This window comes from Ranitomeya variabilis, chromosome 1 (genome assembly GCF_051348905.1).
Source record: "Ranitomeya variabilis isolate aRanVar5 chromosome 1, aRanVar5.hap1, whole genome shotgun sequence".
NCBI lineage: Eukaryota > Metazoa > Chordata > Amphibia > Anura > Dendrobatidae > Ranitomeya > Ranitomeya variabilis.
Window position 1 is genome coordinate 376,635,422 of NC_135232.1, and position 27,045 is coordinate 376,662,466.

Here is a 27,045-nt window from a genome sequence, read left to right on the forward strand (position 1 = left end):
ATAGCTGGTCGGTGGTCATGTACATGTTAGAACATAGTAATGACAGTTAGGTCTCATTCAGAAGTCCGTTTCTCACATACAAGTTCTATCTTTGGTTTTCATTATTTCTTTTCCATTATTGTCTATGGTGCTGTTCACAGGCCTGAATGTTTTTTCAGAGACATTTTCGTTTTTTATCGGCATCACAGACAAAATCACCTATACAAGTCTGAGCCAATCACGGACAGCACACAGATAGCACCAATGTACAATCTGCGTGGTCCCTGATTAACATTGTAATGTATAGGAGAAGCTTTTAATTTATTTTTTTTTATACGTGAAACTCACTAATGAAATACTGATGTTAAAAATCAGGGTCTGGCTGGCAAGTTTCAGTCTGGGAGGGCAAGCACACATCACTGGCCCATGTGTAGAGACTCATTAAACAGTTTACTGATATCTTGCCTTCCTTATAGAAGTAGCAGAAGTAACTTAAAAGATGAGACTGGACATATCGTTTTCATGTTGGGATGCAAGTATTTTGTGGCTGCAGAACCAATGTAAGGGTATGTGCATACAACATCTTTTTCAGACGGATTATGGTAGGCACCCCCTACCTGAAAAAGCACCACAAACCTGCCGCTAAACATGAACTTGGTGCACAGCAATGTAAAATGACAGTGCTGTATACGCTCCGTCTTTTGTTACTTCTATTAACTGATTCAGTGTTTGGAAACTGAGCCAGTTAGGCCGGCGTCACACTCAGCGTATGTAAATACGGTCTGTTTTTTACGGTCGTAATACACAGAAATGTTCCCAAAATAGTGATCCGTATGTCATCCGTAGGCAGGGTGTGTCAGCGTCTTTTGCGCATGGCATCCTCCGTATGTAATCCGTATGGCATCCGTACTGCGATATTTTCTCGCAGGCTTGCAAAACCGACATCTAATGGATTTATGTGCTCAAATGTTCGTAAAAACATATATACAGTATATATGTCATTGAGACACACACACATACACTCACCGGCCACTTTATTAGGTACACCTGTCCAACTTCTTGTTAACACTTAATTTCTAATCAGCCAATCACATGGCGGCAACTCAGTGCATTTAGGCATGTAGACATGGTCAAGACAATCTCCTGCAGTTCAAACCGAGCATCAGTATGGGGAAGAAAGGTGATTTAAGTGCCTTTGAACGTGGCATGGTTGTTGGTGCCAGAAGGGCTGGTCTGAGTATTTCAGAAACTGCTGATCTACTGGGATTTTCACGCACAACCATCTCTAGGGTTTACAGAGAATGGTCCGAAAAAGAAAAAAAATCCAGTGAGCGGCAGTTCTGTGGGCGGAAATGCCTTGTTGATGCCAGAGGTCAGAGGAGAATGGGCAGACTGGTTCGAGCTGATAGAAAGGCAACAGTGACTCAAATCGCCACCCGTTACAACCAAGGTAGGCCTAAGAGCATCTCTGAACGCACAGTGCGTCGAACTTTGAGGCAGATGGGCTACAGCAGCAGAAGACCACACCGGGTACCACTCCTTTCAGCTAAGAACAGGAAACTGAGGCTACAATTTGTACAAGCTCATCGAAATTGGACAGTAGAAGATTGGAAAAACGTTGCTTGGTCTGATGAGTCTCGATTTCTGCTGCGACATTTGGATGGTAGGGTCAGAATTTGGCGTAAACAACATGAAAGCATGGATCCATCCTGCCTTGTATGGAGCATCTTTGGGATGTGCAGCCGACAAATCTGCGGCAACTGTGTGATGCCATCATGTCAATATGGACCAAAATCTCTGAGGAATGCTTCCAGCACCTTGTTGAATCTATGCCACGAAGAATTGAGGCAGTTCTGAAGGCAAAAGGGGGTCCAACCCGTTACTAGCATGGTGTACCTAATAAAGTGGCCGGTGAGTGTATATATATATACTGTATTTATATTTAATTCAGCGCGAGATATGTGAAAAGCCGGTAATTCAATTGCCGGCTTTTTATTTCTCCTTCACAAACCCGACAGGATATGAGACATGGTTTACATACAGTAAACCATCTCATATCCCCTTTTTTTTTTTGCATATTCCACACTACTAATGTTAGTAGTGTATATATGCAAAATTTGGGCGCTGTAGCTTGTAAAATAAAGGGTTAAATGGCGGAAAAAATTGGCGTGGGCTCCCGCGCAATTTTCTCCGCCAGAGTGGTAAAGCCAGTGACTATACAGAAACGGCAACAAAACCGAGCTGACTATATCGATATGAGAACAAAACCAAATCACACTTAAATGTTTTGAAAATGACTCTATTTAAAAAGGATGCGTCATTTTAAGAAAAAATGCAAATGCTATACTGAGTCCGAACAAAAATATATCTTCACCCATAAAAAAAGAAATAAAAGAAAAATGGATTATGCGGAAACAGTGTAGAAATTACATACAATTGTGCCCAATTCCCTTGTACAGTACAATATAGACACATTTGTAAATGTTGTACGTGGTGCTACAGGTTAGTAAATACGCCCCAAATAACTGCATTTGTTTCTTAAGGCTGTGTGCACACGTTGCAGATTTTATTGCGGATCCGCAGCGTTTTTTTCCACGCGGAATTGCATCAAATCCGCAGTGTAGTGCACAACCAATGTAAGTCTATGGGATGTGCACATGCTGCGGAAAAATCTGCACAGAAACACAGCAATTTATTTTCCGCAGCATGTCACTTCTTTTGTGCTGAATGGCAGCGTTTCTGCACCCATTGACTTCCATTGTGTCAGGCCAATCCGCAGCAAAACCGCAGGTTCAAAAAAGATCTGCGGTTTTGCTGCGGAGTTAGGTGTGAGAAACGCTGCAGATCGGGAGGGGGAAGAGTGTGTGGGCAGAGACTGTGTGTGTGCGGAGAAGATGTGTGTATCTGTGGGTTTGTGTTTGTCTGTGTGCAGGGATCGCGGGGCTGTGCGGGGGTCTGCGGGGATCACGGGGGACTGTGGAAATCGCGAGGATCTGCAGGGATCGCGGGGCTGTACGGGTGTCTGTGGGGCTATGTGTGTCTGTGCGTGGGTGTGTGTGCGGGTCTGTATGTAGGCAGGCATCGTCCGAGCTGTCTACGTAGACTTTCTGGCTATAAAATATAGGGGGACCTGTCATTTTTTTGGGGGGTCCCCCTATTTTAATAGCCAATAAAGGCTACACAGACAGCTGCGGGTTGATATTCATAGCCTGGGAAGGAGCCATGGGTATTACCCCCTTCCCAGGCTACAAATATAATACCCCCGGCTTTCCCCTTCTGGCGCAGAAAATTGCGCAGGAGCCCACGCCATTTTTTTTCCAAAAATTAAACATATTGTTCATTAATAAACATCGGCCTTGCCATTATATATCTATGGATATATCTATAGCGATAGATATGGATATATCTATCTATCTATGCATATATCTATCTATCTCTATCCATATATCTATCTATTCATCTATTATCTATCTATCTATCTATCTCATTCCTTCTATCTGTCTATCTCTCTCTGTCTGTGTGTAATGGAGTGTGGGTTGGACAAATGTAAAAGAGGAGGTTGGACAAGAAATTACATCACAAATCTTTTTTTTTGTTCAATAAGAGATCTTTATTAAGCTTTCAAAAACGCGTACAAATCCGCATAAAAAAAAACACATCAAAACTGCGAAAAAAAATGCATCAAAAACGCACCTGCGTTTTTTGCCAAAAGGTGCGGATTTAGTGCAGAAAAATCCGCAGGCAAATCTACAACGTGTGCACATAGCCTAAAGCACCACTCCAACATGTTTTTATTGCAGCGCTAGAGTGGTCGGCTAATGTAAGATCCCTGCACCTAATATACTTTACTCACCACCCGCCATCTTCAGCTGTTCCCGACCCTGCTCTGGTCTTCTGCCGCCATCTTGTGACTTCATCTTCTGACTGACCGGAAGTTAAAAGTAACAGACACAGGCTCTAAATGCTATGCGAGCCAGGATGAGGCTCAGGTGGACCTACAGTGAAAAGTGACCTCTGACTCGTCCAGCGAATACTGGAACAATCCGGCAGGTTACAAACCGCTGCAAACCAACCAGAACGGTGCAGATAAAAGGCGAAGGTGGCAGCTGATACATTACTAGCACCACTCCGGCCCTGCAATAAAAAAACATGCTGGAGTTGTGCTGTAATAAATGTACGCTGTTATCTGAACACTCTCACACACACAGTGATACATTTTAAGCCATACAGTACACAGTGGAACATCATGCACACACCTCGGCACACTTACACATACACACATCATACACACAAATACATACAACATGGTGCACACACCTCGGCACACATACATACATCATACACACACCTTGGCACACTTACACATACATACAACATACACACACTTCAGCACACATACATACATCATACACACACATACATACAACATGCACACACCTCGGCACACATACATACATCATACACTCACCTCGGCACACTTACACATACATACAACATACACACACCTCGGCACATATACATACATCATACACACCTCGGCACACTTGCACATACATACAACATGCACACACTTCGGCACACATACATACATCATACACTCACCTCGGCACACTTACACATACATACAACATACACACACCTCGGCACACATACATACATCATACACACACCTCGGCACACTTACACATACATACATCATACACACACCTTGACACACACATACTTACTACATGCACACACCTTGGCACACATACATAAATCATACACACACCTCGGCACACTTACACATACATACAACATACACACACCTCGGCACATATACATACATCATACACACCTCGGCACACTTGCACATACATACAACATGCACACACTTCGGCACACATACATACATCATACACTCACCTCGGCACACTTACACATACATACAACATACACACACCTCGGCACACATACATACATCATACACACACCTCGGCACACTTACACATACATACATCATACACACACCTTGACACACACATACTTACTACATGCACACACCTTGGCACACATACATAAATCATACACACACCTCGGCACACTTACACATACATACAACATATATACTCATAGTTAAATATATAAACAAACATATGCAGCCTATTTATTCGGACATACAAAAATATGTACATTCACAGCATATACACGTACACACAAACACAGAAATAAGTATAAAGGGGGCGTCTACTCTTATTTGATTACTTGCTTTGTCGTTTTTGACGCCAGAGTTTTCTTTTTAGCATTTTTCCATTGTGCTTGGGATGTTGTGTTTTTTTGTTTGCTGGTGTTATCCAGTCGTTTTTTTCTCTATTCAAAAAGAAAGTAATCACTAGTGTGGTTTTTTAAGCAAAGGGGCTGGGAAATCACTCAAAAAGATGAGCAGTTATCTTCTGAGCCTTTCAAATTGTTAAGTACAGAGTGTTTTCAGAGTAGAAAATGCTAGAAGAATGGACTGGTCACTTTTCTGTCATCTTTTAAAACCTAAAACTGTTAGGCTATGTGCATACGTTGCGGATTTTGATGTGGTTCCGCAGCGTTTTTGGACGCGAGGAATTGCATCAAAACCGCAGTGTATTGCACAAGCAATGTTAATCAATGGGAAATTGAGAGTTGGTGTGCACATGCTGGGGAAAAAAATGAGCGGATTTGCAGCGTTTTATTTTCCGCAGCACGTCAATTCCTTTGGCAGATCTGCAGCGTTTCTGCACCCATTGACTTCTATTGTGTCAGGCAAATCCGCAGCAAAACTGCAGGTTTAAAAAAGATCTGCGGATTTGCCTGCGAGAAACGCTGCAGATTGGGAGGGGGAAGAGTGTGGGGGCAGAGACTGTGTGTGTGGAGAAGATGTGTGTGTCTGCGTGCGGGTGCTTGTGTGTATCTGTGTCTGTGTGTTTGTGCGGGGCTGCACGAAGGCAGGCATCGTCCGATGGGACTACTAGTCCCATCCAGCTATGCCTGCTACAGTGACAGCTAGCCGATGATGGAAGTAGTAGTAGTATTAGTACCATCATCTGGATACTGTGTACAAGTGCATATATATATACTAGATGGTGGCCCGATTCTAACGCATGGGGTATTCTAGAATATGTATGTCCATGTAGTATCTTGCCCAGCCACGTAGTATATTGCCCAGCCACGTAGTATATTGCCCAGCCACGTAGTATATTGCCCAGCGACGTAGTATATTGCCCAGTGACGTAAACAGTACAGAGCCACGTAGTATATTGCCCAGCCACGTAGTATATTGGGCAGCCACGTAGTATATTGCCCAGTGACGTAGTATATTGCCCAGTGAAGTAGTATACAGCACAGAGCCACGTAGTATATTGCCCAGCCACGTAGTATATTGGGCAGCCACGTAGTATGTTGCCCAGTGACGTAGTATATTGCCCAGTGACGTAGTATACAGCACAGAGCCACGTAGTATATTGCCCAGCCACGTAGTATATTGGGCAGTCACGTAGCATATTGCCCAGCTACGTAGTATATTGCCCAGCCACGTATGTCACAGGTTAAAAAAATAAAAAATAAACATATACTCACCTTCCGCAGGCGCGTTGTAGTACTGTTGCCTGTGTGGGGTGCAGGCGGCTGCTTCTGGTCCCAGGGTGTGATGACATCGCGGTCACGTGACCGTGACGTCATGGCAGGTCCTTTTCGCGCAGGCGCGCAGGACCTATGATGACGTCGCAGTCACATGACTGTGTCGCGGTCACATGACCGTGACGTCACGGCAGGTCCTGCTCGCGCAGGACTTGTGATGACGTCGCGGTCACATGACCGTGACGTCATGGCAGGTCCTTCTCCCAGACCATCCTTGCCACCAGAACGTGCCGCTTGCATGGACCGGCCGGAGCATTGCGAGGAGCGGGAAAAGCGGCGGAAGGTGAGTATCTAATGATTTTTTATTTTTTTTAAATTATTTTTAACATTAGATGTTTTTACTATTGACGCTGCATAGGCTGCGTTACCCGCGGCATAACTCGATCCGTTACCGCCGACATTAACCCTATGTGAGCGGTGACCGGAGGGGTGTATGCGGGCGCCGGGCACTGAGTGCGGGGAGTAAGGAGCGGCCATTTTCTTCCGGACTGTGCGCGTCGCTGATTGGTCGTGGGCGTTTTGCCACGATCAATCAGCGACTTGGATTCCATGACAGACAGAGGCCGCGACCAATGAATATCCGTGACAGAAAGACAGACAGAAGGACAGACAGAAAGACGGAAGTGACCCTTAGACAATTATATATATATAAAACACAACACATACCCACATAATAATAATATAATAATCAATAATACAGTTTTTGCACACATTATCATCGCTGTCCCCAATGAGGCTCACAATGTAAATTTCCTATCAGTATGTCTTTGGAATGTGGGAGGAAACCGGATAACCTGGAGGAAACCCACGCAAACACAGGGAGAATATAGTAACTCCTTGCAGATGTTGTCCTTGGTGGGATTTGAACCCAGGACTCCAGCTGCCCTAGACATACAGTACATACAACATACAGTATATACTTACCATATACCTAGTCCCCGAAGCCCTCGATCACCTGTAAAAATGTAGAATAAAAAAAACCATAATACTCCCTGATCCGATGTAATCTATTTAATAACGAGTGTCCCACGACGATCTGCCGTGGAGAGCTTTCACATCGTCAGATGCGACCGCTCTCCAGGAACGGTATAAATGCCCCCCCAAAAGAAATTCATGAATAGCTGGTTTTTTGTCATTCTGCCTCACAAAAATCAGAATAAAAAGCGACCAAAAAATGTCACATGCCCGAAAATGGTACCAATAAAAACATCAACTCGTCCCGCAAAAAACAAGGCCTCTCATGACTCTGTGGACCAAAATATGGAAAAATTATAGCTCTCAAAATGTGGAGACGCAAAAACTATTTTTTGCAATAAAAAGCGTCTTTTAGTGTGTGACAGCTGCCAATCACAAAAATCTGTTAAAAAACCCTCTATAAATAGTAAATTAAACCCCCCTTCATGACCCCCTTAGTTAGGGAAAAATATTAAAATTAAAAAAATGTATTTATTTCCATTTTCCCATTAGGGTTAGGGTTGGGGCTAGGGTTAGGGTTGAGGCTAGGGTTAGGGTTGGGGCTAGGGTTAGGGTTGAGGATAGGGTTAGGGTTGGGGCTAAGGTTAGGGCTAGGTTTGGGGCTAGGGTTAGGGCTACAGTTAGGGTTGGGGCTAAAGTTAGGGTTGGGGCTAAAGTTAGGGTTGGGGCTAAAGTTAGGGTTAGGATTACATTTACGGTTGGGATTAGGGGTGTGCCAGTGTTAGGGGTGTGGTTAGGGTTATGGTTGGGATTAAGGTTAGGGGTGTGGTTAGGGTTGGGGTTAGGGGTGTGTTGGTGTTAGGGGTGTGGTTGGGGTTAGGGGTGTGGTTAGGGTTATGGGTAGAGTTGGGATTAGGGTTAGGGGTGTATCAGTGATGTGGTTAGGGTTATGGTTGGGATTAAGGTTAGGGGTGTGTTGGAGTTAGGGTTGGGATTAGGGCTAGGGGTGTGGTTAGGGTTATGGTTGGGATTAGGGTTAGAGGTGTGTTTGGTTTAGGGTTTCAGTTAGAATTGGGGGCTTCCACTGTTTAGGCGCATCAAGGGCTCTCCAAACGCGACATGGCGTCCGATCTCAATTCCGGCCAATTCTGCTCCTTCCCTTCCGAGCTCTCCCGTGCGACCAAACAGGGGTTTACCCTAACATATGGGGTATCAGCGTACTCAGGACAAAGTGGACAACTTTACAGTTCCAATTTCTCTTGTTTCCCTTGGGAAAATAAAAATTGGGGGGCTAAAAAACATTCTTGTGGGAAAAACATTATTTCTTATTTTCACGGCTCTGCGTTATAAACTGTAGTGAACACATGGGGGATCAAAGTTCTCACAACACATCTAGATAAGTTACTTGGGTCGTCTAGTTTCCAATATGGGGTCACTTCTGGGGGGTTTCTGTTTAGGTACATCAGGGGTTCTGCAAATGCAATGTGACGCCTGCAGACCAATCCATCTAAGTCTGCATTCCAAACGGCGCTTCTTCCCTTCCGAGCTCTGCCATGCGCCCAAACGGTGGTTCCCCTCACACATGGGGTATCAGCGTACTCAGGACAAATTGTACAACAATTTTTGGTGTCCAATTTCTCTTGTTACCCTTGGGAAAATAAAAATTTGGGGGCTAAAAAACCATTTTTGTGGGAAAAAAATGATTTTTTATTTTCACCGCTCTGCGTTATAAACTGTAGTGAAACACTTGGGTTAGGGTTGGGGTTAGTGTTGGGACTAAGGTTAGGGCTAGGGTTGGGGCTACAGTTAGGGTTGGGGCTAAAGTTAGGGTTAGGCTTGGATTACATTTACGGTCGGGATTAGAGTTGTGTCAGGATTAGAGGTGTGGTTAGGGTTATGGTTGGAGTTAGGGGTGTGGTTAGGGTTGGGATTAGGGTCAGAAGTCTGTTGGGGTTAGGGGTGTGTTGGTGTTAGGGGTGTGGTTGGGGTTAGGGGCGTGATTGGGGTTAGGGGCATGTTCAGGTTAGGGGTGTGGTTAGGGTTATGGGTAGAGTTGGGATTAGAGTTAGGGGTGTGTTTGGGTTAGGGTTTCATTTAGGATTGGGGGCTTCCACTGTTTAGGCACATCAAGGGTTCTCCAAACGCGACATGGCGTCCGATCTCAATTCCAGCCAATTCTGCGTTGAAAAGGAACCACAGTGCTCCTTCCCTTCCAAGCTCTCCCGTGCGCCCAAACAGGGGTTTACCCTAACATATGGGGTATCAGCATACTCAGGACAAAGTGGACAACAACTTTTCGGGTCCAATTTATCGTTACCCTTGAGAAAATAAAAATTGTGAAATTTTTGTGAAATTTTTCTTTTTTTTATTTTTATGTCTGCGTTATAAACTGTAGTGAAACACTTGGGGGTTCAAAGCTCTCACAACACATCTAGATAAGTTCCTTAGGGGTCTACTTTCCAAAATGGTGTCACTTGTGGGGGGTTTCAATGTTTAGGGACATAAGGGGCTCTCCAAACGCAACATGGCGCCCCATCTCAATTCCAGTCAATTTTGCATTGAAAAGTCAAACGGCGCTCCTTCCCTTCCGAGCTCTGCCATGCGCCCAAACAGTAGTTTACCTCCACATATTGGGTATCAGCGTACTCAGAACAAATTGCGCAACAACTTTTGGGGTCCATTTTCTCCTGTTACCCTTGGTAAAATACAAAAAATTTGAGATGAAATAAATTTTTTGTGAAAAAAAGTTAAATGTTCGTTTTTTTAAACATTCCAAAAATTCCTGTGAAACACCTGAAGGGTTAATAAACTTCTTGAATGTGGTTTTGAGTACCTTGAGATGTGCAGTTTTTAGAATGGTGTCACAGTTGGGTATTTTCTATCATATAGACCCCTCAAAGTGACTTCAAATGTGATGTGGTCCCTAAAAAAAAATGGTGCTGTAAAAATGAGAAATTGCTGGTCAGCTTTTAACCCTTATAACTCCCTAACAAAAAAAATTTTGGTTCCAAAATTGTGCTGATGTGATTTAAGGGCATAAAAATTCAAAATTGGAAAATTGCGAAATTTTCAACATTTTCGCCTAATTTCCATTTTTTTTCACAAATAAACGCAGGTAATATCAAAGAAATGTTACCACTATCATGAAGTACAATATGTCACAAGAAAACCATGTCAGAATCATAAGGATTCGTTGAAACGTTCCAGAGTTATAACCTCATAAAGGGACAGTGGTCAGAATTGTAAAAATTGGCCTGGTCATTAACGTGCAAACCACCCTTGGCGCTTAAGGGGTTAAAATTGCAAACACTTATGATAGCGGCACCATGTTCTTCACGTATGTGTTTAAACACGGATGTGTGAATGAGGCCTTACAGACAGCAGACAGATGTGAGATGAATGTGACCCTGATGTGACTTTTCTCACATAATAAACTTATTCATGCACAGGAGACCAAACATGGACATCCAATTCTTTTTTTCACGCCATTGATTGTGTGCACGTAGCCCTATGCTATAATGTTGTATGTCCACGTGCCATCTGCTAAATAATGTATAGCACATGTACAAGAAAATCAGAGTTGTGAATGGGGCCTAAGGTAGACACAGGCATGGGACCACCCACCTACCCCAAAAAAGCAGACTGAAAAGAAAAAAGTGTTTAAAACTATTTAAAAATTTAAAGGGAACCTCTCACCAGTTTTTGAGTCTCTCGACAAATGACACCACTGTTATCTGCTTTGCGCTGCATTACACAAATGTGTATATTGACTGTTGCCTTCCCCTGTACAAACCCCAAAACCATCTGCAGTGTGTGTGCCTCCTCCCTGCTCTTAATCGCTGTCCTAGAGCTTTGATTGGTGTGGATGACTCGTGCTGGGTCATCCACAACTAAATCTTGCGTCTGTGCAGTAGCACCGCCAGCCAGTCCACTTTGCTCTGCGGGTGGAGCTAGGCACATTATTACGTATGTGACAAAATATGTAATTCCAGCACCGGTGAAAGTGCGCCTGCGCGGCACGGTGATGTTTCTGTGCAGACGTAAGATTTCGTTGAGCTATGTGGATGACACAGGACAAGTCATCCATATTGATCAGAGCCGAAGGACGGCATTTAGGAGCAGAAAGGAGGCACTCACACTGCAGAGAGGACACCCGACCATCCTCATTTAAATACAGCGTGGGAGCAATTCAAATGTTTTCTTTGGAGGTATACAGGGGGAAGTCAGGAGACAATATACGGTACATTTTGGTGTAATGCAACAAATGCAGCCACCTTTATCTGATCTGTGCTGAAAGACTTAAACACTGGTGATAAGTACCCTTTTACAAATATACTTTTTTCCACAAATCTGCAGCACAGTGCAGTAAAATGAAAGTTACAAAAATACAGTGCGTTTCCCCTAGGATGCACACAGAGGCATATTGAGGCCATGGTGGTGCATTGCAGTCACAGGCATAGCTGTGATTGCAATTGTGAGGCAGTGACCGGTGTCACATGGAGGGGCCGCTGTGTGTTCCCCCGAGGATGCACACGGAGGTGTATTGAGGCCATGGGAGTGCATTGCAGTCAGAGACGTAGCTGTGATTGCAATGCAGAATAAAAATTAAGTGATAGTCTTGAAGATGCTAGTTGTCCAAGGCAGATTTAGGGAAAACTTGCTCTGGGCTTTTGTGTTTTGAAATGGACTATAGAAAGGTAGTTGTGCAGCCCGTCCCGGGTTTTCCATGTGGCTGAAAGCCACAAATTCCAGCTAAAAGCCCTGTGTGAAGAGGGAGCAGCCGCCATCTTTGATATGGGGCATAATGCTGGCCTCCTATCAGAGATTGGCCTGACTCCATTTTCTTATCAGAATTCACCTGATCACACGTCTGCAGGGACATGAGCACTCCTGGCTCCCACCTTTTTCCTACTTGAATGAAGACCAACAGTGGAGGAGGGAGTGAAACCTGATGGTAATCCATGCACTGACAGCCCGCACACAGGGCTCACAGTGAGGACAGGTGGGGAGACTGTAGGGGAGAGCTCAGAGGGGGAGGGAGGGGCTGCTATGGGCAGTGTAGGGTCCCTAAGTGAATCCAGCCTGCTGAGTCTAGGGCCTCTGCAGGAAGAGGAACAGGCCATGGGGGGAGGGGGCATCTCGGGAGAGGAGCCACCAGGTAAGACCCCAGGGCAGGAGTTTCCCACACCCAGGATGTCAGGAAGCCAGGGAAGTCTGCCTGACCCAGTGACTTGGTTCGGAGCCCAGGGGAAGCAGGCGCTACCCGTGGGCACAGCGGTCATGGCCGCTGTCACCAGGAGTCAGAGTGCCGGAGCCCAAGGAGCCTCACAGAGGTCCAACAGCTTCCCCCTATACGACCAAATGGCTGCCGAGTCAGACAGTGGCCAGGAGACAGTGGATGTGGCAGTGTCATCCATTCTAGCCACATCAAGTCACGGATTTCAGGCAGCGTTGGAAGCGGACGCTAGCCTGAAAGCTCTCAAGGAGCAGGCGGCACAGCCTCCCAGGGAGTCAGACTGCAAGCGGGTGGTCTGAGACCAGGGACGGCTGTACCGGGTAACGGTCCAGCAGGGTTCACTGGAGGCGTGGCTCAGGGACCGACAGAAGTACCCTATCTGTTCAGGGCGGAATTGTTGTGGATAGCACGAGATTCCCATGGCCGGACACCTAGGGATCGCTAAAACCAGGGCCAGGCTAGCGCAGCATTTCTACTGGCCTGGAATGAGGACCGAGGTAATTGCCTACTGCCGTTCGTGTGACACCTGTCAGAGGGTGGGGAAGGTGGGGCGGCGCCCCAAAGCCCCACTGGTAACTCTGCCCATCATTGAAGAGTCTTTTCCCGAGGGTGGCTGTGGATCTCATTGGACCTCTGTCCACTCCCAGCAGCTCCGGAAAATGCTTCATATTAACGGTAGTGGACTATGCCACCCGGTACCCGGTAGCTTTGTCATCCATTCGGGCTGACAAAGTGGCCACTGCCTTACTGGAGATCTCCTCCAGAGTGGGGTTTTCTCAGGAAATGCTCACCAACCAAGGGACAAAGTTCATGTCACAGCTGATGGAGTCTCTCTGTAAGCAGATACAGGTGCAACATCTGGTAGCCAGCCCGTATCACTCACAGACCAATGGCCTGTGTGAGCGGTTCAATGGCACTGTAAAGCAGATGCTTAAGATGTTGGTTGACTCCCACGGGACACACCTTCTATTTGCCTACCGGGAGGTTCCATAGACCTCAACGGGGTTCTCCCCCTTTGACGGGGGGGCCCCTTGTCTTGGTGAAGGAAGCATGGGAAGATTAGGCCATCCCTGGAGTGTCGGTCATTGAGTATGTCGTGCGCTTCTGGGACAGAATGACGGCCTTGACACGGCTGGTGCATGACAATATGGCCCAGGCCCAAGCTGGCCAGAAGCGGTGGTACGACCAGAATGCTTGTGAGAGGACCTACCAGGTGGGTCAAAAGGTGTGGGTACTGGTCCCCGTCCCACAAAACAAGCTTCAGGCAGCCTGGGAGGGTCCATATCTTGTGCACCAGCAGCTCAACGCCGTCACCTATCTGGTCACCCTGGACCACGCCCGTGGAAGGAGGAAGGCCTTCCACGTGAACATGATGAACGCACATCGTGAGTGGGAGGCTTGTGCCCACCCAGTGTGCAACCTTCCCGAGGAAGGTGAGGTAGAAACCCTCCTGGATCTGCTCACCCAACCCAAGGCGGGTGGATCCATCGAGGATGTGGGGGTTGGCCACCAGCTCTCGAAGGACCAACGTTCCCAGCTGGGGGCCACCCTACACCCCTTTCAGGGGCTGATCTGCAGCCTGCCCGAAGACTGAGGCAGCCGTCCATGAGGTGTACACCGGCAATCACCCCTCGATCCGGCGTTCAGCAAATCGGGTCTCTCTCAAGGTGCAGCAGCACATGCGCCAAGAGATAGCGTGGGCTTCACCTGTAGTCCTCGTCCCTAAAAAAAGGACCAAACTATGCGGTTCTGCATGGACTACCGGGGCTCAATGCTGTGACGGTCACCGATGCGTACCCAATGCCGCGCATCGATGACCTGCTCGATCAGCTGGCCGGGGCCAAGTACCTGACCATCATGGATCTGAGCAGGGAATATTGTCAGATTCCCCTGACCCCTAAGGCACGGGAACGCTCTGCCTTTATCACCCCATTTGGACTGTACGAGTCCACGGTGATGCCCTTCGGCATGAAGAATGCCCCTGCCACTTTTCAGCGGATAGGCAACACACTGCTCGAGGGACTGGAAGGGTATGCGACCGCATACCTGGATGACATTGCGATCTTCAGTCCCACCTGGGAGGATCACCTAGAGCACCTGGCGCAAGTGCTCGGGCAGATCCAGAGAGCAGGCTTGACCATTAAGCCGGAAAAATGCCAGCTGGGTATGAGTGAGGTCCACTACCTGGGACACCGGGTAGGTGGGGGAGCTCTGAAGCCAGAGCCCGGGAAGGTGGATGTCATCACCTCCTGGCCTTCCCCCAGGACCAAGAAGCAGGGGATGTCCTTCTTGGGGGCTGCCGGGTACTATAGGTTTGTTCCACACTATAGTACCCTGACAAAGCCCCTGACGGACTTCACCAAGAAACTGCCCGTCGCAGTCGACTGGATAGTCGCCTGCGAGACAGCTTTCCAGGCGCACAAAACCGCCCTTTCTAGCTCTCCTGTACTACAGGCAGCTGACTTCACGCGGCAGTTCGTAGTACAGACCGACGCCAGCCACTTTGGCCTCGGTGCTGTGCTCAGCCAGGTCGACACTACGAGTCATGAACACCCCGTTTTGTATCTGAGCCGGAAGCTCCTGCCAAGGGAAGTGGCTTATTCCACGATGGAGAAAGAATGTCTGCCAATTGTATGGGCCCTGCAGCGTCTGCAGCCATACTTGTTCGGATGCCAATTCACCGTGGAAACAGACCACAACCCCCTCAGCTGGTTACACACGGTCTCTGGGACAAATGGGGGGTTGCTACACTGGTGCCTCGCTCTCCAGCAGTATCACTTCACCATTCACCACCGAAGAGGCAGAGACCATGGTAATGCTGATGGGTTGTCCCGGCAAGGAGAAGGTGCGGAAGGGCGCATGGGGGAACACAGGAATGTGATACCCCCTAGCACCCTCTAAAGCAGACAGGTGTGAAGAAGGAGCAGCCACCATCTTGGATATGGGGCATAATGCTGGCCTCCTATTAGAGATTGGCCTGACTCCATTTTGTCTCATATCAGAATTCACCTGGTCACACGTCTGCAGGGACATGAGCACTCCTGGCCCCCACCTTTTTCCTACTTGAATGAAGACCCTTTAGTATGGTAATGGACTGAGACCAGTGTAGCAGGCAGATGGCACTTCAAAGCTTGAATGAGGAAGCCACGCCAGCAGGGGGCATGGAGGTGCCTGGGGGCTCAATTAAAGCATACATGTCAGATGGCTACAGAATGACACGTCTATTATCCTCCCAGCCAGTCTACAACATGAAATTATGAATTATGGATGCATCGTCCGAGGTACAGGCTTATAAAAAAATATCCTCATAGCCCTGAAGAAATTGCGCACCTGACAAATCCTGGGTCAGTGAGAGTTCTGGAACCTGAGATATAGAGATCAGCCTCCCACAGCGATCGAATGGGTCCAGGTTTGATCTCCGTACGACCGGCAGAACAAACCACATGCACTGGTACCGCCTGTGTACTGATCCAATCATCCTGAGAGAATTTATTAGGTATTGGGAATAGATCCTGCAGGGAAGCTGAAGGGTGGAGATTGTTATCCCACCCAGGTACAGGGGGGAGGGACACAGAAGGATTAAGAGCTGAGGATACATGGAGTCAGACACAACAGAAGATGATGAAATAAGGAACAGGGCATATGCCAGACAGAGGGGAGCAAGCACATGCTTTTTGGGGTCTGCCCAGCAACTAGAAGTCTTGTACCTGTGGAACGCAGAGCTCCCCAGCCTCCACAAGCGACCTTCAACCTGGTAAATTGACCTCCAGCTTTATACCTCTAAGCCTTGTACTATTATTTTTATATTTTACTCTGACTAACTCTTGGTATACTTTTACTGTATATTTCTTGTAATTATCTAGTGCGCCCTTAAGGCAATTAAATTATAAATTAATTTTTTGCTGATCCTTTTATTCTGATTGCAAATCTTAGAATACCCAGCGTGGGTAACAGGGCACTCTCCCCGGCGGCAATTTGCTCTAGGTGCAGTTCCCTTATTGACCTGAAAGACAAAGGGGGCACCGGAGATGTGCCTGTGTAGTTATCTCACGGATTAGTGACGTGGGAGGAACCAGTTTTCTTCACACCCTGCAGTATAGTGTTTGGGTGTGTCAGTCTGGTGTTGGCAAGAGTACAGAGAGGAGGCTCTGCAGAGCTCCACCTGTGTGAGGCAACACAGGCAAGCGGAACCAAACAGCCAAGGCAGCTGAAAGGCCTGGCACCCACAGCGCACACAGGGGCGCAGTCGCCCATGGCAACTGATCTTGGAGGTGGACTGGTTTATCGGCTGCAAACTGGAGGACATGGTTCCCGGCTGAGATCTTGAGTACATCGAGTACTATGTAGAGCTGTGAGTAGGACATTAACACGGCGGTGTAGTCGCCCACGGCAACGTCTTGGAGGTAGATGGTCTTGTGCCCAGCTGTGATCCGGAGGTGGACTGGTATGTTTAGTGACTGCAATCCAAAGGATATGGTTCCCGGCTGCGATCCGGAGGATATCATGTGCTGTGTTTTTGTGACTGCCTCATCACTGCATCACTGCACAGTGTGGCTACTGCTGCACTACAATATATAGACACATAAGGTAGATATATAGACATATACACACACAATACATATACACACATATACGTCCCCCGGAAGAAGGCAAGCGCCAAAACGCGTGTAGGGACCAGGAGCACACATAGGTATGAGGAGCCCTTAATATATTGGTATTATAGACTTGCTATCTAAATGGGGTTCATATTCTGTTGGCACTATAGCACTTTTGATTGTTTACTGCATACTATTGTCTGTGTTTAGCGGTATTTTGGCATATCCTGACACCATTAGCACTGTTGCAATTTCATTGCATTGTTGCACTTTTTTGACAGTAGTATTATGCATTTGTGATGCACTTAATATAATCTATCATAATTATACAATAGCACTTTTTATTGCACTATTGCACTTTTTAGTGGCTTTACATATATCATTTTTATAAAATCGTTTTTTTCACTTTTTAAATCATGTAGTGTGTTATTTTGGTTTAACACTTAGTTTTGACCTAATAATAATAATCTTTATATAGCGCCAACATATTCCGCAGCGCTTTACAGTTTAACAGTTTCAACAACAAGAGTCATAAGTAACAACGTTAACAATACAATAATTAAAGCAAAATAAGACGACCCTGCTCGTGAGAGCTTACAATCTACAATGAGGTGGGGGAGATACAAAGTACAGGTGTGTATTTATAATGATGTATTTACAATGATGGTCCAGCCATCTTCAGGGGGTGGGGGATGGATGGGGATAGTGAATGGGCTACAGACACACACAAACATAAAATGACTTTGATTAGTGAACGTGGTAGGCCTCTCTGAACAAATGTGTTTTGAGTGAGCGCCTAAAACTATGCAAATTGTGGATGGTCCTAATATCTTGGGGTAGAGCATTCCAGATCATTGGCGCAGCACGTGAAAAGTCTTGGAGTCGGGAGTGGGAGGTATGGATTAGTGCAGAGGTTAGTCGAAAGTCATTTGCAGAGTGCAGGGGTCGGTTAGGCCGATAGACCGAAATGAGGGAGGTGTATGGGGGTGCCGCACTGTGGAGACCTTTGTGGGGGAGAACAAGTACTTTGAATTGTATCCTGTAATGAATGGGCAGCCAGTGTAACGACTGGCAAAGAGCGGACGCATCCGAGTAACGATTAGCCAGATGGACAACCCTGGCTGCTGCATTAAGGATAGACTGGAGAGGGGAAAGTCGAGTAAGGGGGAGGTCAATTGCAGTAGTCCAGGCGGGAGTGGATCAGGGCAACAGTGAGGGTTTTTGTTGTTTCCATAGTGAGAAAAGGGTGGATTCTAGAGATGTTCTTTAGGGGTAAGCGGCACGAGCGGGCAAGAGATTGTATATGGGAGGTGAAGGAGAGATCGGAGTCAAACATAACATCCAGACAGCGCGCCTGCTGCAGGGGTGTTATTATGGTGCCACCCACGCAGAGCAGAAGAAGTTCAGTTTTGGAGAGGTTGAGTTTCAGATAGAGCAGACATGATGTTGGAGACTGCAGACAGACAGTCAGTGGCGTTCTGTAGTACAGCAGGGGTAAGGTCAGGGGATGAGGTGTATAGTTGTGTGTCATCGGCATAAAGATGGTACTGAAAGCCAAATCTGCTGATGGTCTGTCCAATTGGGGCTGTGCATAGGGAGAAGAGAAGGGGGCCCAAGGACTGTTTGTACATTGTTTATATATCACATATATTTATTTATTGATTCTTTTTTGAGGTGTAATCACAATTTTTGAAACACATTATAGCAAGATTTTATTTATTATAAAAAAAAAATGGATTTTCCCCACAATATTATATGTGCTCCTATTATCAGCTATATTTGTATAATACATTTTATAAATAATTCTCTTATTATTCTCAATAAAATAAAAAAAATTTAAATAGTCAAATTTTGCACTCTTTTTTTTTGGGAGGAGTTATTGTTAATTGATGCATGACAAGTAATTTGTACATACACGTTGGTTTCCTTTCTGATTGTAAATATATATATATGTGTGTATATCAAACAGTACACAGTACATCACTGATTGTTGAAACTGCACACTAGACCTCAAGCAGCTTGGATTGTGCATCTCCACTCTTCGTCCAGCATACACATATACAGTGGGTATGGAAAGTATTCAGACCCCTTTACATTTTTCACTGTTTCACTGCAGCCATTTGGTAAATTCAAAAAAGTTATTTTTTTTTCACATTAATGTACACTCTGCACGCCATCTTGACTGAAAAAAAAACTAATGTAGAAATTTTTGCAAATTTATTACAAAAGAAAAACTGAAATATCACGGTCATAAGTATTCAGACCCTTTGCTCGGACACTCATATTTAAGTCACATGCTGTCCATTTCCTTTTGATCCTTCTTGAAATGGTTCTACTCCTTCATTGGAGTCCAGCTGTGTTTAATTAAACTGATAGGACTCGATTTGGAAAGGCACACACCTGTCTATATAAGACCTCACAGCTTTCAGTGCATGTCAGACCAAATGAGAATCATGAGGTCAAAGGAACTGGCCAAGGAGCTCAGAGACAGAATTGTGGCAAGGCTCAAATCTGGCCAAGGTTACAAAAGCGTCTCTGCAGTACTCAAGGTTCCTAAGAGCATGGCTACTGTGTTCAAGTGTAAACAAAAAACTAAAAACCACACATAATATAATCATCTTCATCCGCAGCGCTTTACAGGTTGCACACACATTATCATCGCTCTTGCCGATGGGGCTCACAATCTAAATTCCCTATCAGTATGTCTTTGGAGTGTGAGAGGAAACTGGAGAACCCAGAGGAAACCGACGCAAACACAGGGAGAACATACAAACTCCTTGCAGAGGTTGTCCTTGGTGGGATTTGAACCCAGGACTGCAGCGCTGCAAGGCTGCACTGCTACCCACTGAGCCACCGTGCAGCCCTGATATTTCAGTTTATCTTTTTCAATAAATTTGCAAAAATTACTACATTTGTTTTCAGTCAAGATGGCGTGCAAAGTGTACAATAATGAGAAAAAAAAAAATGAACTTTTTTGAATTTACCAAATGGCTGCAATGAAACAGAGTGAAAAATTTAAAGGGGTCTGAATACTTTCCGTACCCACTGTATACTCCTTTCTGCAGGCAGCTGGATTTCTTCATGTGACCTCTCTAGGAGCAGGGGATTTCAGCTCCGTTGCTAGTGGCTGCACACAGGCCTGAACCCCCCCTTGTCCTGTTCTCAGCCCTGCATGCTCCAGCACTGATACAGCAGAGGAGGGAATGCTGGAGCTACTATTGGAGGAGCTCAGTGCTGGAATCTTCCAGTCTTGTTCTCCTCACAGCACTGGCCCGCCCACCTACTTCAATTGGTTTCTGTAGCTCCCCTGCTTGATTTCATTGGCTGGGTGCTACAAACAGCAGCTGTGCTGTAGATGTGGATCTGGTGCGGCCTCCTAGAGATGTATATACATTTTTCCTGCCAGCCCTGAGCAGGAGCAGGGACACCGGCCCGGGATAAATGCCTCCCTGCCCCCAGCCCAGCTTGCCTCCGCCCTTCCTCCTGTCCCACTGATGCTGCTCACATGAAAGCAGCAGTTGAGGCCACGCCTCCTGCTCTGCTCCCATCCTGTCACAACATCAAAGGGGCTCCAGCAGAAAAAGTGGCCCACTGCAGGGGGCTACCCCTCTGGCAAATGCCAGAACTGCCAGATGGCCTGTCCGGCCCTGCATGCAACTGTATCTCTGACAGAGAGGGTCTTGAAGAGCGGGATGCTGGTGTAAAAGTTATCAACGAAGGAGGTGATAACCCTTGCGGGTGCAATTCCAAAACAAATTTTCCTACTCACCCCAGGCCATGGGGTCATTCAGGGTTGTCTATCTGTGTGTCCTTACCTTCCTAGACTCTAAATCTTTTGGGTCTTAGGTGGACTAAATATATTTTATAGAATAACTTATTAAATTGATTAAAATTCCAATGCATTTCCACCGTGCTTTAGACAGTCTATCCACCAATAGAAGTCAATTGAACCCCATGAATAAGTACTCTATTTGGTGGATCTGGACCCTTTTGATATTTTGTTATAGGGAGTTAGAAATTAATGACTGGACAACTATATGCCTAAACATTCCATAAAGGAATATAGTCCCTGTAAGTGAATGTGAGAGTTTCACATATAAAGTAAAACTACAGAACACATTATTATTATTACTTGCGAATTCAATGCGAGAAACTCGCACAAGTCTCTCGCACCAATACCCGGCACTGCGGCCGGCACTCAGGACCGGAGTGTGCGGCTGCGTGTATTTCTAGGCAGCTGAACGCTCCGTTCCCGAGTGCTTGATGAGTGGGGCTTGATGCGAGAAACTTGCATTGAACTGGCAAGTATGACCCCAGCCTTACTGCGCCATTTATTCCATCGCGCTTTACATGTCAAAAGTATACATAAAAAAACAAGTACAATAATCTTAAACAATACAAGTCACAACTGGTACAGGAGGAGAGAGGACCCTGCCTGCGAGGGCTCACAATCTACAAGGGATGGGTGAGGGTACAGCTGGTGAGGGTAGAGCTGGTTGTGTAGCAGTTTGGTGGTTACTGCAGGTTGTAGGCATTCAGGTTCTTTTTGAAGGTTTTCACAATAGGCGAGAGCCTGATAGCTTGTGGTAGAGAGTTCCAGAGGAGGGGGTATGCATGAAATCGTGTATGCGATTGTGGGAAGAGGAGATAAGAGGGGAGTAGAGGAGGAGATCTTGTGAAGATTGAAGGTTGACACATGTTCACTAGTTTATTTCTTTTTGTCTTTATTAATATGCACAGTATGACCCACGTATACAAGGGCAGTGGTGGATAGCACGGTGAAAGGAATTGGAATTTTATTCAATTTAATAAAAGTTATATATTTTATAGAATATTTAGTGGCCTTTTGGAGTCTTTTAGGTCCTCATTCAGTGATTCTTCTCAAGTGCTGCACCAGTTTTCAGGCCTGGATTACCCCAATCAAGTTAATTGCCAGTCATCACAGTTTCAAGCATGCCCTGAAAACACATTTCTTTAGGCTAGCCCATTACCTCACCACTCTAAATATTCTCTGTTCTCCCTTCCATGCATTAAACAGTACTTTGTATCTGTACTTGTATAGATACAGGCTGGTGACTGTTTCATGCCATATTATTTGACCATTCCAGTTTATTTTAGCTGGACCATACACAACAAGCATTCTTTTATTTTTACCTTTTGTGCTCCCCCATTTCCTCATTGATCATAAACTTGGGAGCAGGGCATTCACTTCTCTTGGTATATGTTGAACTATGTGTCACTCTAACATCTTGTTTGTAGAAGTACCCTCTGAATTGTAGAGGGCTGCAGAATATTGGCACTATAGAAATACAAATTATATTATGGATACATGGTTTCAGATTCAAACCATGTTATCGGTATTTATTCATAAATACGGTACTATTAAGCTATTTTTAAAGATCTCTGCATCCGCTCACCGACTGAAGAAAAAAAAACAAACAAACAAAAAAAAACAGGTCTTCCTAGCACAGGTGCAATGCAAATTATAGCAAGGTTCTAATACACTGGAGCTAAGAAAACACAAAGCAGCCATTGTCACAGAACTGAAAAAAGAGCAGGCTACTAAGCTACGGAAGTGCCGTCCTCCAGCTGTCAATCAAGGAGAACTGTACACAACATTCCAGGAGATTGCATATGGGTTCCCTGTAGCAGCAGCAGAAGGATCAGCTAGTATTTGAGCAAATTAATATATTTTCATTAAGTGTATTCACGCTTGTTTACTCTTCACTGCTTGCCAAGATTACATTGCAGACAAGATGGAGGAGTGGATCAGATTGCTATACATCTTTGTGGTCAGTTTTAATAATCTTCCAGTTTATTCATTAATCCTAAGTATTTCCATACGAGTTTCAGGGGGTTGTCCTAGGCCTTGATTGACAGGCTTTCCTGTATCACTGTACATGCAAAGATAGCTACCAATCGCCAAGGACGAATGCCAATTGGACTCGTATACATTCAAACTGCAGGGATTGCAATGAATAAGATACAAAATATTACATGTTTGTTGGAAAAGATTCAGTACAGCATTCTGCTTGGCTTCTTCTCTACACAACATGAAAGTATCCCTTTAAAAAATGCTATCCATGTTAAAATCGGATAGTTCACGGATTAAGGTTATTGAATTTCTCAAAGGAGGAAAAAAAATTCACAGCATGCACTAGTCTCTCGTTTTTTTCGGGCTCAGACTTGCCCATTCAAGTGTTTAGGTGCACAAAACAAAAACGGACGATGTATAGATAATCTGTACTGCATCTATTTTTATTGGCTATAGTGCAATTATTAACAAACTATTTGGTCTTGTGCATTTTTAAAATATTGATATAGAAAACCAGGTGCCATACGGATGGAAAAACCCCCATACATTATGGCACTTAATTGGCCTCTGCCTCCCCATGTTTTACTACCCAGTTTAGCTTGATTGGTTACCATCTGTTTGATGCCAGGAGGCAAGCAAGGTAATCAGACCGTGCACCAAAGATTTAGATTACTAGGATGGGTAAAATCTGTACTGTTCAGAAATAAAACATGGACACCTGTCAACTTGTAGATTGTGAGCCTTCGCGGGCAGGGTCCTCTCTCCTACTGTACCAGTTATGACTTGTATTGTTCAAGATTATTGTACTTGTTATTATGTATACCCCTCCTCACTTGTAAAGCGCCATGGAATAAATGGCGCTATAACAATAAATAATAATAATAATAATAATAATTTACACAGCAGGTCATTGCTTTATTAACCAAATCTCTATAGACTGTACAGTCTTTACAATATAATACGTTTGAGGCACTTCAGAAAAATAAAATTGTCAGGTATTACCATCAAGTAGAAAAATAAAGGCTATAATACAAAACAACAGACTGGCATATCATGTTACTCTATAAAATGAGCCTTTGCTGGATCGACCGCTCATTAAAATGAATTTTAATAATCAAAATAAGTTAAACAAAATGCAATTTACATATTAAATAGCTCGTCTTACAAAAAGTCTAATTTCATGTTTTTCACTTATCCAAACAGAAAAGGAACAATTGTGATCTTATTAAAATATGTTAACCTATCACACACCACATTAGAAGAATGACTGCTTGTCACTAATTTGCTCCCGTCTTAATATTTTGAAGTACGTTGTGTGGAATTAATGACTCTTGGACACTTACAGACTAAGGGGTTAATCTATACTGATAACTGGGGACCACTACTAAAGTGACATGTTCCTAAGGTCAGCATCATATGTCTGTGAAACACAAACAGTGGTTGGATCGCAAGACTTTGCCAGACCCCAAGTCTCCTGTCTTGAGACAGCGGCCTCCTATATCTCAATTGGTCAACTTCAGGAGATCGAGCATTTAGACCGGGGGTTTTCCGATCAGAGCCTGGTCCATGTTTCACATACAGGCTAAACCAACTTAAGAAACAGCTCCCTATTCTGCATGGAGATGATTCCTATTACTTTGAATGCTAGCTTAACACATATGCAGTTGCTCTATACTGAGCACTGTATTGGGGTTTCTGAAAGAATTATCGAAAAATAGGATTCTGACGGGAACCTTGGCAGAACCATTCATTTGATAAGGCCAACGTAGTCCCTTTTGATTCCATCTGGCTCGTGTCTCGCCAGTGGTAATCTGTTTTTAAATGTGCTCAAAAACATGGAAGGCTATGCTTTAGAGGCTTTTAGCATTATTAACAAAATAATAAAATATAACCAGGAAATGGTTGGAGAGGCTAATAAAATGTGGCATGGCATGAATACCACCTGGCAGCGTCCCATACCAGGTGCACAGTGGTACATTGTTGAATTTAAGCATTACAAAGAAGGCACTTTTATGTTGACAGACGTGATGAAGCAGCCAAGAACATATTGCACGACAACTCCTAACGGAGTTAAAGTAGAGCTATTTGCAGCTCATCAGCTGCAGTCTCACATGTAACTTTGTACTATCCAATTTCTGTCAATTTTTGAAAGATACTCATGTCTTACAGAGTGCAAAACAGATTTGCCACATCAGCCCTACAAATACTGTGCAGTGTCAGAAAGTGGTATGATGTGTGTGTTCAGAGCATTTTAGCACTTTGGCTGTACAGAGATCACTCATGCACTTCTGGATATAGTGTTTTGTACCGCAGATGTTCCTCTAGGCACTGAATGGCAATAGAGTCTACATCCAAATCAAACTTATTAGCAAATAAGTGATGCTTCCCTAACATAAAAGGCAAATCACCAGCACCAAACACACAAACTGATCGCACATGAGTTCCAGCACATGGTGGATATGGTGCTCCTTTAGCAACATCTCCTTCCAAGTACTGCCATTTCACAAACCTTGCGACAGAATTCATGTCTGAAACATCGTATTTGCTATTGGCAGGAACAGATCCTGGCATTTCTGGAAATCTGTGTAGAGTGGCCCATAAAAACTCATCTGGGCTATAAGTGTCCTCAGACCACTTTAGAAACGTTCTGATTTTGTCATTTTCAAAGACCTGGGTAACAAAAGCTCGACTGAGAACAAAATATGCACTGCCAGAAAACATTGGGATTTCAAATGGCGGTGGGTCCTTGTTAACATCAGTTTTCTGAATGCCATGCTCATTTATCTCATAGTGCTTCCTCCACCGGACTTCTTTGTGTGATGGCATCTTCTCTGTTTCTAGACTGTTTTCACCTTTCAAGGCTTTTAACATTTGTACCATTTCTCTGTTGGTTTTTATTGGAAAATCCATGCCACAGAGGTTTATTAAGTATTTCCACTGAGCATCCGCATGGTGAAGGTCTTTCATGCAGTTGAGGTCAGCCTGAACACGACTCCATGATGCGTACACTACATTCTCCAGTTGGGAGGCTACAAAGACATTTTCAAAACAGGCGGCGATTCCTTCCACTGCAGCCATGAAAGATTCAGAAGATTTCTTGTCGACATGGATGCAATAATAATTTTGAGGCATGTATATGGTACGCAACAGTCTTTCAAACATGTCAATTTTTTGGTGAACCACTATGGAATAAGCTAAGGGGAAATCACGCTCTACATTGCTAACTGGATGTAAAATATATTTGCGATCTTTGGTAAAAGTGTTACAGTCTTTGGTCATATTGATGTAGTCATTTTCATTTAGACGTGGCCGCTGTCTCCTTTTCACAGTGATGAGCTCTAATTTGGCACGTTCTATTGCTTCAATGTCACCTTTTAGGATTTTTGTACAGTTCACATTACTAGTGGGATTCTCTTCTACAATTTCTAAATTTTTGCTGGTAAAATATAGAGTTTTGCTGTGGTTCCTCACCACCGTGAGAGTGGCTGCGGTAAGTGCGATAAAGACCAACAAGCCTAGTCGTCTTACTTTACAGTGGCGTAATTTTCTTCTCAGCATTTCAGAATGTCTTGAGAAATTAGGAACACAAGAAAAAAAAAAAAAAAAAATCTCACTTCCAGTCAAGTGACATATGTCTTCCAGAGAACCAATGTGTCGTCAGAGGTCAGTTGCGGTTATGTGACTCTTGGCATTAAGAACCAAATACACCCTAAAAAATAGAAATTAAAGAAGTTTGATTACACAGATAAAACTGACCATTATAAATGCAAGAGAACCTTTTCTTCATTAAAGATGCATTCATACATATGATGTATGCCAAAGCACCAAATCTATATATCCAATGCATATAATCGTATATT

At 44.8% G+C, this 27,045-nt stretch overlaps 1 protein-coding gene across 5 annotated transcripts in view; it reads right to left on the reverse strand.

The window, feature by feature from the left end:
• Window positions 1-24,079: 24,079 nt before the first annotated feature.
• Window positions 24,080-27,045, reverse strand: part of GCNT1 (glucosaminyl (N-acetyl) transferase 1) — a 96,230-nt gene continuing 93,264 nt past the window's right edge. For all 5 annotated transcript variants that reach the window (XM_077249014.1, XM_077249018.1, XM_077249016.1 and 2 more), the window contains one exon: window positions 24,080-26,894. In XM_077249014.1, coding sequence (XP_077105129.1) covers window positions 25,460-26,743 — 1,284 coding nt within the window. In that variant the 5' untranslated portion in view covers window positions 26,744-26,894 and the 3' untranslated portion in view covers window positions 24,080-25,459. The remainder of the gene's footprint in view (window positions 26,895-27,045) is intronic.